This window comes from Sitophilus oryzae, unplaced genomic scaffold, assembly GCF_002938485.1.
Source record: "Sitophilus oryzae breed Bouriz unplaced genomic scaffold, Soryzae_2.0 scaffold_465_pilon_pilon, whole genome shotgun sequence".
NCBI lineage: Eukaryota > Metazoa > Arthropoda > Insecta > Coleoptera > Curculionidae > Sitophilus > Sitophilus oryzae.
In genome coordinates, this window is record NW_022147046.1 from 2,140,836 (window position 1) to 2,154,901 (window position 14,066).

The 14,066-nt window shown below is 33.7% G+C and overlaps 1 protein-coding gene across 2 annotated transcripts in view; it reads left to right on the forward strand.

Annotated features, from left to right (window-relative positions):
• Nucleotides 1-14,066, forward strand: part of LOC115885877 (sestrin homolog) — a 396,046-nt gene that overhangs the window by 407 nt on the left and 381,573 nt on the right. For both annotated transcript variants that reach the window (XM_030904911.1, XM_030904913.1), the window contains exon 2: nt 5,616-6,371. In XM_030904911.1, coding sequence (XP_030760771.1) covers nt 5,763-6,371 — 609 coding nt within the window. In that variant the 5' untranslated portion in view covers nt 5,616-5,762. The remainder of the gene's footprint in view (nt 1-5,615; nt 6,372-14,066) is intronic.

Genomic DNA, 14,066 nt, shown 5'->3' on the forward strand with positions numbered 1-14,066 from the left:
AAAAACACATCTTGCATCTCTCTTGTTTTTCTTATTATGCAGGAATCGCTCTTGTATCCAAGGGAGTCACGTATCCAGCTAATATACAGGGGAGGGTGTAAATGTACAGTACAGATACAGTTTGAAACTAATTACTATTCACTAAATAATTATCTATGTTTTTTTTTCTACCGAAGTGGTATTTCAACTTGTTTCTAGTTCTTAAACTAGAAAATTAGGTATAAGTACTTACTTAATTATTGTGATCAATGACAATATAGTAAGCAGCCAAGAGAAAAGGCTAATAACTTTTTTGTTTTAGAGAAGAAGTTTATATAATATTTAAATATTGTACTAGGTATGTCTGTGCATGTATCTGTAGCTTAACAGTTAAAAAAAGTTAATAAAAATCTTTGTTGTTAAGTTTATTTGCAACACATAGTATAGGTATTAAAACTTTATGATATGCTGCAACTGCTGCAACTATACAATATCGGACAAAAGTAGAGAAACTTTTTAAAATTGTGTCTTTTTTGTTAACGCAGAGACTGAGACCATTTTATGCATTGTTAAAATTAAAGATACTTAAACTTAAATAGTTTTTATTTTTTTTTTTTAATTGTCTCATGTCTCACGAAAACTTAAGATTTTATTCAGTTAAATAAAAAAAACTATAGGGACAAAAATAGAGAAACTAAAAACTAAAAATTAATATTAAAATTACAAATATGTACATAGTGTAGCTAACCTAATAAAATTAATAATGGGTAAAGTAACCGTGATTAGCTAGTATAACTTCACTTGTGACTTCACGACATCGCTTTGGCATGGAGTCCAGTAGTTTTCTTATGGTATCTGGTTCAATGGAATTCCAGGCCTCTTTCAAAATTCTTATCAAATCTTTTTTATTGCTGTGACTTCGTCTTGTATTGTTTTGACTAAGAGGGGGGTCCCATGGGACCCTCCACTGCAGCTGCGAGGGCCTATTGTGGCTCAGTTTCTACAAGCTCTAATATGTAAAGAGCGTTAAAGTACACCCTCAAAACCCAGCCTTTTAACATATGCCATTATGTCCGAGGGTGATATGTCTTCTAGGTCTGATAGGTCTAGCATGGGTTTGCCAAACATCTCAAACCTGGTCCCGGGGAAGGTTCACATAACGTGCTTCATTGTTTCGTCATCTTCCATACAGAGTCGGCATTCGGCGTCTTCCACCAGTCCCATCCTCTGTAGGTGTGATCTTAGCCGGCAGTCGCCCGTGTACACTGCAGTGAGTGTACGCGCTCCATTCCTACCAGCCTTAAGGAGTTCTCCTGTTCTATGTTTGGATGGCCCTGCTAGGATTTTCTTGGCATGTTCCATTCCGGGATTGTTATTCCAGTCCCGGAACGTCGCACCCCTAACCCATTCACAGAGCCTGTCTCTTGCGAGATTTTTTGGAACGCTAAGTGTCGGTTCTGGGCCCAAGAATGGCGAGCCAGCACCAATTTTGGCGAGGGAATCAGCACGTTCATTTTCCTCTAGGCCGACATGTCCCGGTATCCATATTAGCGACACTTTGTTCTTATCTCCTAATATATTGAGTAGTTTCTTAAAATGAAGAATCGTCATAGACGTGCTTTTCGTTGCCTCAAGTGCTTTCAGCGCGGCTTGACTATCCGAAAATATGCATATTGTTTTCCCAGTGTATTGCTGTTCTACCAGCAGTTGCACACAGGTTTCAATAGCATATAGCTCAGCTTGGAAAGTTGTGATGTTTTTTCCAAGACTGTGGTAGATCTCAGTCTTTGGACTGCTGCAGTAAATTCCTGCGCCAGATCCTTTTTCGTTTTTGGATCCGTCCGTGTACGTTGGAGGTGCGTGTCAAGAGTTGGACTGGTGGTGTGAGATTCGAAACCATTCCCAGAATCTCATCCGACTGTAGTTCATCTACTAGCCGGTTTTGCTTTTCCATAGCTTTTGACGGCGTGGAATGGAAGGCACCAGTCACCGCTAAGCATGCTTGTCGTTGTAGTTTCGACAATTTATTCTTTGCCGTTGTTTGGTGGGCTTTCTGCCACCAGGCAACTGCACCATACGTGATAATAGGTCTGATGGCTGTCACGTATAGCCAGTACATATTTTTGGGGTTTAATCCCCAGTTTCTACCACAAATTCGGCGGCATGCCCATAGAGCATAGCAAGCCTTTTTTGATGTTTTTTTCCAGATGAGAGGTCCAGCTAAGTTTTTTGTCCAGGTTTAATCCTAGATATTTAACCTCCTCCGCAAACGGAATTGTCTCACCAAGACTTCGTCTTACACGATCTAGTTCCTCCCACAGGTTTTCAATGGGGTTACGGTCTGGACTCTGGGCAGGAAAGTCCATAACCCTAATTTGTTCAGACAAAAAGCATTCTTGTAAGACTTCCGATTTATGCTTTTGGATCATTATCGTGCAAATCATCAGCAAACGGATTCATCACTTTCTTTAAGATGTCCAAATACATAAATCGATCCATTGTTCCCCCACACCATGCAAGATCTATCACCATGCTTTACAGTGGCCTTTGTATACTTTGGATCAAATCTTTTCCCTTCTGGGCGATGTATCCACGATATGCCATCTGATCCAAGTATACTTTTTAGATACTTATACTTAGAATGATTCAAATTTGAAGGAGGTTTATCGAAAAATTGTAAGAGACCTTTCTTGAAGAGCGTGAACCACCCTAACGTACATACTTATCAATGTCACAAATCAATGTCAACAAATTTGACATATTCATGACATATTATATTATTGACTATAAAATAGCATTAAATTATTGTTACGGATTCCGTGGGTCCACTATTTAAACTCACGATAAAATACTTAACGAATTTATTTGTTTCACTCTGTACACACAACTTATACTATTTACAACACAACTTATGCAACTACTATTACTCTAACGGTATTTCGCGGTATTTTCAAACTTCAGACTTAGACTTCAAACTTCAAAACTTCCAACTGTCAAAGCGCGGGCCTTATATACCCCCTGGCGGTTGTTTCTAGATTTTTCTAAAGAATTCTATAATTTTCTTTACTTTCTGGCGAATGCGCCAGGTTCCTCAATGCACTTTGCGATTTTAGCAGTATGCAGTTATGCAACCAGTAATACACCTTGCCATTATATTAATTAGATAACCTTAAATGTTAAATTTAACATTTGGTAAACCCCAAGGGTTAACCATACAGGTCATAAAGAGTTAAAGCCTAGACTAGACTAATTATGAAAAAAACGAGGAAAAAAATAAGACCAAAAAATAAAATAAATGGTACATTATTTATGCATGGATGTAAACAAGTTAAAGCTGTTAAAACGAAGAACTAATAATGTAAAGTATAGAAAATAATGTAATAATAGGCTGGCGGCATAAAATTATAAAGTTTATAAACATTGTATGCAAATGAGCATAGAATGGACTAACTTCGATGAGGTGGAGACGAAATACAGCCGCCAAATCGAAGTTTTAAATTGTTAAAGTTTAGAGAGAGTTTTACTGGCTATGAAAAATTGATAAAGGCAGTGAGCTTGTAAGTTTCTTCGTTGGTGTAGTATATATTTTTTTATTATTTTTTTTGTTATTTTATAATATAGCATGAGCATGCTTATGAAATCAGGCAGAATGAATTATTTTTGAATTATCTGAACGCTATGCCCGAAATGTTTCACGAAATATTTCTAGAAATATTTGGTCAAACTTTGTGGTGGCTTCAGAAAAATAAGTAAACATGGAGTATGAATAAATATCATTAGTTTGTAATGGAGTTTAATGTAATACCACTATATTAAACTGATATGAATAATTAAAAATAGTGAATTTAGAAAACAGTTACCGATGGTAGATTAAATTTGCTATTTCTCTAAGGTTGCACAAGAATATTTAGTTTTAATGATTGTCTAATATTATTAATTACTATATAGAAGAAAATTATATTTCCAAAACTTTCCAAAACGTAAAACTGCAGGGCAACGCCTTTTATAGGTTACTAGTTGAAGCCTGGCGCATCCGCCACGACATCGACATCAAGAAAAAAAATACTTTTTATTTTTTTCGTTTAATTAAATGAAAAACAAAAAATCCGGCGACGACAGTTTTTAGAAGAGCCAATTAGCTATTTTTTAGTAAAATAAGCAACTTTCTAGAGCAAGTCGTTACTTCAGTAGAGACGACACAGATAAACATTAGCATTTTATATATGTAGATAATCCACGGTGTTGAACTATTTAAAAATCTTCTAATTATTTTTGAATGGATTTATATCAAACCATGTTGTGTGCTAACAAAAGTATCTTTTACAGTTTTCTCTTACAATAAGAGAACATTGTTTTTTAACATCGTCTGTAGACCATACTTTTGATATGATTTGAGATGTAATTAACGAAATATCATTGTAACGACAGATATTTTAGAAACGTCTAGGTTTACTTATTTCACTGAGATTTATGAAAAAAAAGTCTTTTTGCCTCGGTATACCGGGTGCGTCTCAAAAGTGGCTCACCCCTATATTTTTTTTATTTTTTTAGATAAAACGAAATTTGGTATGTTAGTATATGACCTAAATTAAGATTAATTGGCGCATTCAGTTGTTTTCGGCCACTTTTTGTTTCACAGGAAATGACTACCTACAACAATTGGCGTTTTGCAAACGGTTGTGTGCTAAGGATTTAGCGCACGACATGTGTCATTTTGCACATGACATGTGCCAATTTTAACATTTTTAACTTCCAATGTTTAGCTGAAACGCCGTCAGAAAAGTGTCATCATTACATCGCAAATTATTTCACAAAACTGGCAAAAACTGAGTGAGTCTGTTGCTAATTTGTAGTCGTAGAAAAAATGGCGTAAAAACTCGTTCGAAAACTTCTTGGTACACTCGTTCGACTTGTGGTTCTTGCCTCCGGCTCGAACCAACAAAGTGTCGAACTCGTGTGCAAAACGTCGTTTTCGAAACTCGTTGTTTAATATACTATTTTTACTTCATTCGATAGAAAATGACACTCTGAATAGAATGACATATCATATGTCAACTTTTGACATTTTTGGATATGGTTCGTTTGAAATTGTAACATGCGGTTCATAACTACAATTTGACTCGAAATATCAAGTGTGTGGTACCAAATTATTCGTAAAAAAAGATTTTTCTAAATATGCTAATGAGCCACTCTCATTCCATTTGAAAAAATTGAGATATGATTAAAAATACGATTTACGCATCTTTTCAACTGCCAGGACAAGGCACTAAAAACAATAGACGGTCAAATCTATTTTTCCAAGGCTCCTTGATTAAAAATTACTGTTTTCAACACAACCAATGGCACTCGAGATTGAAATTTAAAATTCGATTTTTTAAGCGAAAATGTCAAAAGTTGACATATGATATGACATTCTATTCAGAGCGTCATTCAGAGCATCCGAATAAAGTAAAAAAAATGCCGAGGGTACCATTTAAAATGCGTCCAAATCAATCCTAATTTATGTCATATACTAAAGTTCTTGGGGTGAGCCACTTTTGAGACGCACCTTGTATAAAATGATATTAACATGATATTGTAAATTTTATTTGACCCAATTCTGCAGATACTGTATATTCGTACTGTTTTTATTTCAGATTCAAACAACACTGAACTCAAGCATCAATTAACCAGTTAAAAACGAACATTCAGTATTAGATGAAAAAGTATTAACAATCACCAAAGACTTAGACTAACACCAAGTACAAAAAATAAACAAGTATATACGTAAAAAAGACCAAACCATGTTTGTCCAGACCAACGTCACCGCGTCTCAGAAAAGATCAGCCGCCAATCCTGACAGTACCTCCTCACTACCATTGGAGGACGATAACGAATCTGATCCCATAAAACTACCGGCGGTTTCCGACGAACTTATGCTCGACCTAGATCGAATTTACTCGACCCAAGACACCGAAATCCAAGAGCTAGCTCTCGATGTCGTGTCCAAACTTGTAGAGAGCTGGCTGGACCCAAATAATTTCGTTAGTGATCAGAAATGCGACTGTAAAGATGACATTTCGGACAGGTACGACACCTGTCATGTTACCGAAACGAAAAAGGATGAATCTGAGGTTGTTGAGAGTGAGACAAAGTCGCAGGTGAAGAAGTCGGATTGTAAAAGGTCAAATGGTGATGGGCATTCGATGTCTAGCTCTGTGACTTTCGAGAAGAGGCCTCGTTGTAACACTGGCGACGAGACTGTGTCCAAGAGCACTATCAAGGGTGGCAGAACTACCGTGCAATATTTTGATTTGGTGGCGTTGCAGTTGCCTATTATTCTGAGGTTGTGTTTCGCTTGTCCGTTCGGGCATGTTAGGAGAAAATGTCGAAGAATTTTGGATATGGTTCAGGTGAGTCGTTTTTATTCAATTATAATCTACAGGATAATTCCTAAAATTAATATTTGCTTGTTTTCAAGTCAATATTAGATATTGATCTAATCAGTACTCGAACTGAATATACTATAATTACTAATAATTTTGTAATTTAAAGATCAAAGAGCTGATGCCCCAGCATGGTTTGTATTTTTGTCTAAATTCGGTAAAACCCCACACTGGCTTAGAATTGATCTTCGTGGAACCGAAGGCGTTTAACGCTGCTTGGCTATCTGTGAAGATGGCAACTGAATGGTGTGTTCTTTCTTGCGAACTGCAGTAATGGATTGCCATTATTTCCACCTGGAAAATGATCCTTTTTGAAAACTATTTCTAGTATAGTAAAACTATTCCTTGTTTCAGCTCCTACACCTTCCGACATTCTAGGCCCATCTGCATTGGGAATACTGCTGAATGAAACAGCTACACGCTACAAGGTACAGCCGTAACAACAAATTTAATATAATTACACCAGGTAGGGAAAACTAGATAAATGGTGTACGCATTCAAGCTAACTTAATCTGGTATACATGTATACTACCGCTGTGCCTTGTAGCTGTTTCATTCAGCAGTATTACCAATAGTAATGTTAATATTTCAGAAATTTTTTATTGTTGCAGGAAGTTTCCGAAATTTTCGGAAGCTTTCGGAAATTTATGAAATTTTGGGAAATTTTACAATTTTACATATTTTTTGTTGATACTGATACCAACATGTTAGTGAAAAAAAAACAATAAACATAATATTAGATATTATTAGTTGTTATATTTTTAATAAACAATACATAACTCATAAAAGTCATAAACATAACACATAACAAAAATCATTCGGTAACATTTGTACTTTGTACAGGGTGGGTCAAATTCGACGCTTTTAAATGGAAACACCCTTTTCTATTGGAAATAGACGAAAACTAATATCGGTGTCTGGAGCTCAATTGTCAACAAAAACATGATGGTGAAAACCGCTTATCAATATCTGTTACCGTTTCGAAGTTACGGGGTGTTTTTCAAAAATGTGCATTTTTAACAAATCGCTGTAACTTTTTTACTATGGAAAATTTTGTATTTCTATGAAAACATTTCCAAAGCACCTTTTAACATAGAATTTAATGGTTTAAGTAGAATTTTTTTAAAATTAATAATTTAAGAGTTATCAACAGAAAAATTGATTTTTTATTTGGGACACCCTCTATATTTTTAATTAACTGAAAAGAATTTAAAATTACCTTTCCAAAAATATAGCACACTTGATATTTTGTTATAATCCCCTTCGAAATACAGAATTTTTAGAAGTTCGCCACTTTTAACTAGTAGGCTTTGGACCCCTAATTGATGATATGCCCTTAATGGAACTCTAAACATATTTTTCCAGCAAGACGATGCACGACCTCTGATCGCTGAAGTTATCAGCAAATTTTTGCAGCCAATTTCAAGAATAATTGAATAGCTAACCAAGATGGGGGTCGAGGCCGCCTGACTTAGTGCCCATGGATCTAATCCTATGGATATATTTGCGGAACAATAAAGGTTCCTTATTCTTCCGTATAGTCGAGAAAATAATTAGAAATACTTAGCAGTTATGAGAGGGTATTTTTCACCCCCACTGAGCTAATGAATCCCGCGAGAAATGTTCAAAAACTGCCCCGTCTGTCCATAACAGAAGACGGTTGATATGTCGAACACCTGTAGCAAAATCTCATGTCTTGGTTTGCTATTTATTTTTATTGTTATTAGATATAGTTTAAATGTGTTGATGTTGGTTAAATATATTTTAAATTGTTAATTTTTTAATTAATTAGTTTTTAATTGTATAAAATTCTGCATCTCTCATAGCAAAATATTATTTTCGTTTTAATTGATGCTCACAGCTAGAATTTTTTTGCATTACAGCCGATGCCGTTCAAAGCCTACTTATTTAAAGCGGGCGAATTTCTATATACTCTATATCTCGAAGAGGAATCGTGTAAAATATCAAGTGTGTTATATTTTTGGAAAGGTAATTTTAAATTCCCATATAAAAAATCAAATTTTCTGTTGATAATTCTTAAATTATTAATTTTAAAAAAAATATTCTTAAACCATTAAATTCTACGTAAAAAGGTGCTTTGGAAATGGTTTCATAAAAATATAAAATTTTCCATAGCAAAAGAGTTACAGCGATTTGTTAAAAATGCATATTTTTGAAAAATACCCTGTAACTCCGAAACGGTAACAGATATCGATATGCGGTTTTCACCATCATGTTTTTGACAAAAATTGAGCTCCAGACACCGATATTAAGTTTTGTGTCTATCTCCTATAGAAAAGAGTGTTTCCATTTAAAAGCGTCGAATTTGACCCACCCTGTACATAAACTATGAACTATGACTATGAACTTAAAAATAAACAAAAAAGCACGAAATATAAATTTAAAAAACGTAAAACACAAATAACTGAATTATTCTATTCCGGAATACTTTCAGGCCCCGAGCTGGTCCCATCTTCATAGGGTATTATAGTAGTAGTAGTACTGTCTTCGTCAGTTTCTATTTTTAAATCAGATATATTTGATATATTATCTGGTTCTGATTCTGAAGGATGGACCTCTAACTCTACGGGTTCTAGTGGTTCTGGAGGAGTTTCATGTTGTTGAATATCATGCTCCATAATCACTTTTTGTTTTTGTAGTAATAATTTATTGTTATGAGCTGCGAACATTATTTTGCCGACTCTTTGTGCAGTTAAGCGATTCCTTTTTTTAGTATGGATAAAACTGTAAGTACTGAAACTCCTCTCAGTGGCTGCAGATGACGTTGGTAAAGACAGCAGAGCAACAGCTAAATATTTCAACTGAGTATTTTTACACATTGCTTGCCACCAACTTAGACAGTCTACATTTTTAACTGACATCTAAACGTAGTCGAGAGCCCATAAACCCGATTTGGCGCAATAATTTGTTACATCTGTAAAAATGTTTCGTTAAATTTTTGCTCAATTTCGAAAAGAAATTTCTTGCAAAATTCGGATTTTTGCGAATATTCGCGATTTTGGGATCGAATATTTCGGAAATTTCTGAAATTTCCTGCAAACTTCGAATGGAAATATTCGCTACCAACATCACTAATTACCAATACCTTTTCTGTTTTTAGATATTTGATTAGTTTCTGGTATTCAGCACTATACGGGCTTAGGCGTCATTTGACCCTGGAATAACCTATGTACAACAAATCTGGCTTTGCCTTCTCTGAAGATGTGTATGAACTTTCTGCATTGTTGTTGCACTGATTACTGGTATCATAAGATTCAAACATACCAAAGATATTTCTCTCACGCAGAGAATGTCTCGGACGTCTGAGTTCAGAATTAAATTACTAATTATTTTATTAACTTAAGTAATAATATTATTATTAATAACCACCTCTAGTCGATATGAGAGAAACATTTTTGAATTATAAAAATGTTTATTTTTGAAGATGCGTGTCACCAAAAATGAGCTCGCGTGTCATAGGTTTGCCATCACTGCTCTAGATCATTTAAATTAAACCAGAAAGTTTAATTGAAAGCATCTATTGGTATTATGATTCAAATATTAATTGAACAAATCATATTTATTTTTATATCGTTTTTTAAGTACAGTTTTTTTTCACAGCGGTATTCAAATCTCGACCAGATAAATAAGCGGTTTGTTTATTGCAACTCGAATGATTTATCGACTGAAATCGTTTAAAGTTTTTTTCATCAAGGTTAGATCTTTTACCGTTTGCAACAAGGTGTGTTTATGCCAACTAGATTAATTGTAATTGCATTTTAATAACATGCCCAATTTTTCGAAGTATTTATCCTCGCAAAAAATCAATTCATTTTAGTTGTTTGCTTTTTATATTTAACAAATACTTATTAACGAATATGTTTTAATGTCGGTTGTTTTAATGTCATTATTAGTTTGTAGAATTATAGTTAAGAAAACATATTTGGAACATTTAGGGAAAAAGAAGATGGCAACATTGGTAATTTATAAAAAAAACAGCTTCTTAAATAATACTATTTTTTTTATATCAAAACTGTAATAACATTACAAAAAAATACAAGAACGTTTTTTAAACTAGTCATAGTCAGAGTGGCCTATGTACATAATGGTAAATCATCCTTAATCTTGTCATATTCTTATGCCATTTGTCTTTTGTTAACTGAGTCAAGTCTATTCTTGGAAATCGATATCTTCTTCTTCCATTTCTTTCTTAGCAGCCTCTACCATTCTTGGATATTCTTCCCTATTTAGTAAATTATAATTATGGGCAATATAAGTAAGTTTTCCGGCCCTTTCCTCGGTAAGTTTGTTTCTTCGTGGTCGATGGACAAATCAATCAAGTAATAAAGGTTCTTTCCTTTAATTTTGTATTGTGCCGGTCAGTGGGTATAGGTGTAGGGTATAGGTGAGTATAGATAGACAGAATGATGGAGCAAGTCTCAAACATTTACTTGTCCGTTTTTCCAGAATTGCACACATTTTCTTGTTTGCCGACCTAGCAACATACGAATCTGATATTTTGCTACATATACAGGATGTTTCAAAACACATGTGCCATCTCTCGTGGGGAAATTCCTCACGCAAAAATAAGATTTATTTTTCATATCAACATAGGTCCGATTGTTCCTTCTTTCGCAGCTACAGGGTGTTAAAATCTTAATAATCTTTCGATTTATTATAATTTTCTTCCAAGTAGTTTTAGTGATTCGAATGAAATTTTGAGGGTAAAAGTTACTATAAATAAATGGGACATATTTTAAGGCGAAAAAAGTGTCGCCATATACACCAGGGACGTGCATATATCACTGGAATATTTGTCTAAAAAAAGCATGTACGTCACTGACTTGTTTTTCTCTTGTTGGCGAAATAGTGTAAGCAGTTTAATGCCGATTAAAAGTTGTCTATTGATATTTTGTCGATTTCAGCCTCCTTGATGAGATAAATGCAATTTTATTAATTTGCCTTGATCCAAGTCTAATAGCAACCTTCAAAAAAAATTAATATCATTAACTTGCGAAAGTTTTAAATAAGTACCCACTGATTCCTCATCAAAAAATATGAAAAAAAGTTCCTATAAACACTGGTATGGAAATGCATAGTTTTAGAGTTACAGGATGTTCGAGAGGATGTTAAAACTTTTTAAATTTAGTTTTTTTGTAGTTATCTTAAATACCATATTTTTTTCATTTGAAATTGCTGTAAGTTAGACGAATAGTAATAATAACTAATAGTAATAATATTTAAGAATAAATTAGTTAAAATATATACAGGGTGGTCCGAACTTTATTCCGGAAACTACGGCAGCGTATTTTACTGATAAAAATAAGTAAAAAAGTTCATATAAATGTATGTCCTAAAATGATAAGTTTCGGAGATACAGGGTGTAGAAGTTTCATTTTTATTTCGATTTTTTCCAAATAATTTCTGAAGTAACGTTAATATTTGGATGAAAATTGGTGTTTGGGAGTTTTTTGATATGAGAAATTTGATTTTAACCCTTAACTGGTCCGGTAATAGATATGTATCATAAACGGTCCGGCGTAGTCTGTAGGACTACGCCTTCTAAAAAGTTTAAAAAACACACAAAAACTAAAAAATAACAAATTTTAATTTCATTATATATTATATTATGTATTATTGAACTAATCTAGACAAAAATGGGTTCAATTAATATTAACTTTAAAAAAATATAGTACAAAATAAAATAACATACATATAAATTTGAAAAAAAATCAATTAGGTTTTTATTAAGCTCTAAAAAATAAAACTAAATTACTAACAGTCATTACAATATAGAAATAAGTTTTTAATACTATATATATAAAAGAAATAAGTTATAAAACTAAAGTTAAGAAAATGTTTTTAGTTACAGCATGAGGCAAAGTTCATTGTTTTCCTAAACATGTTTTACACAATGGATTCGTACATTATAGGCATTAAAAATAATTATCTAGGACATAACATTGTATTTAACTAGGATAAAAACTCTATAGGATAAGAATATCTCCGTAGGCATGTTCTGGTTGTACAGGAATTGGAAGTGTTCTACCAACTGCAAAGTGGTATTTCTCGTGGAATATTTGACATTGTCAAACGCATTTGTCTGGCAGATTGTCATATTGTCACTGTCACAGTGCTCATCATGTCATTTTAATAGAGTTTCTTCATAATTAGAGTCTCCTAAACGCACTCTTTTCGAAGGCCCGGCCATATTTTACAAAAGTTTGTCACACACAAAATCTTACACAGATGGTCCGGCATCGTCTGAGAGACTACGGCTTAAGTAACTTCTGCCAGAACTTCTAAAAAACTAATCCAGTTTGGGCATAAATATCAGTTGTTGACCGTAAGGGGGAGGATTAGCTGGAACGCCAATCCTGTAGGCGGTCCCAGTAACTAATGAGAGTGAGTTAATTATTTGGCGTAGTCTGTCAGACGACGCCGGACCAGTTAAGGGTTAATGTCAAAATGACTCCTATTTGTAGGGAGCGCCACCTACATGTGTTTTAACTGTTTTGAAGAGTAAGAACTTTTTTTGTCCGTATCTGTATAAAACCACTGAGTAAAAGAATATACATTTCCGTGATTTTCTACGTAAAAAATGTCTCTTGGTAAAAACCGCTACGAGCAACCGTTCTCAAGATATTTACAATGGACATAGCCAATACATGTCATTATTGACTAAAAATAAACAATGTTGAGTAGCTAGTTATTTGACCGAAATGAGAAATTTGGGAACTTTTTATTTTTTTGAACTAATCATAATTTTTCTTCGAAAAAATGATGATAAAACAGTTTCTGTTGAACTTTTGGCACAAAAACGTCGCCAATTTATGATTTTAGTCTAATAACTAATTAGTCAACATGTTTAATTTATGTCAATGATGATAGGTATTGGTAAATTCGATTCCAAATATCTCGAGAACCATTACTCGCAGCGATTTTTACCAAGAGACCTTTTTTACGTAGAAAACATCGTAAATCGTCTTTTATACAGGTACGGACGAAAAGTTATTACTCTTCAAACCAGTTAAAAAATACATAGGTGGCGCCCCCTACAAGTAGGAGCCATATTGACATAGAAATCAAATTTTTCATGTCAAAAAACTCCCAGACACCAATTTTCATCCAAATATTTACGTTACTTCGGAAATTATTTGGAAAAAATCGAAATTAAAATGAAACTTCTACACCCTGTATCTCCGAAACTAAGCATTTTAGGACATACATTTATAAGAACTTTTTTACTTATTTTAATGTGCAGAATATGCTGCCGAAGTTTCCGGAATACAGTTTGGACCACCCTGTATATTAAATTTATTTTCATTTTAATTTTATTAATTATTGTGATTAATAACATTACGTTTATCCCATCAAGGAGGCCGAATTCGACAAAATATGAAGAGATAGCTTTTAATTGGCATTAAAGGGCCTACACAATTTTGCTATCAAAAGAAAAAGAGTCAGTTTTTTTTGGAAAATTAGTGATAATCTAGTGATAACCCATATGCACGTCCCTGATGAATTTACCGACACTTTTTAGCATTAAAAAAACTTTTACCTTCAAAATTTCATCCAAATCACTAAAAGCACTTGAAAGAAAATTACAATAAATCGAATAGGTAATTATTAACACTTTAACACCCTGTAGCTACGAAACAA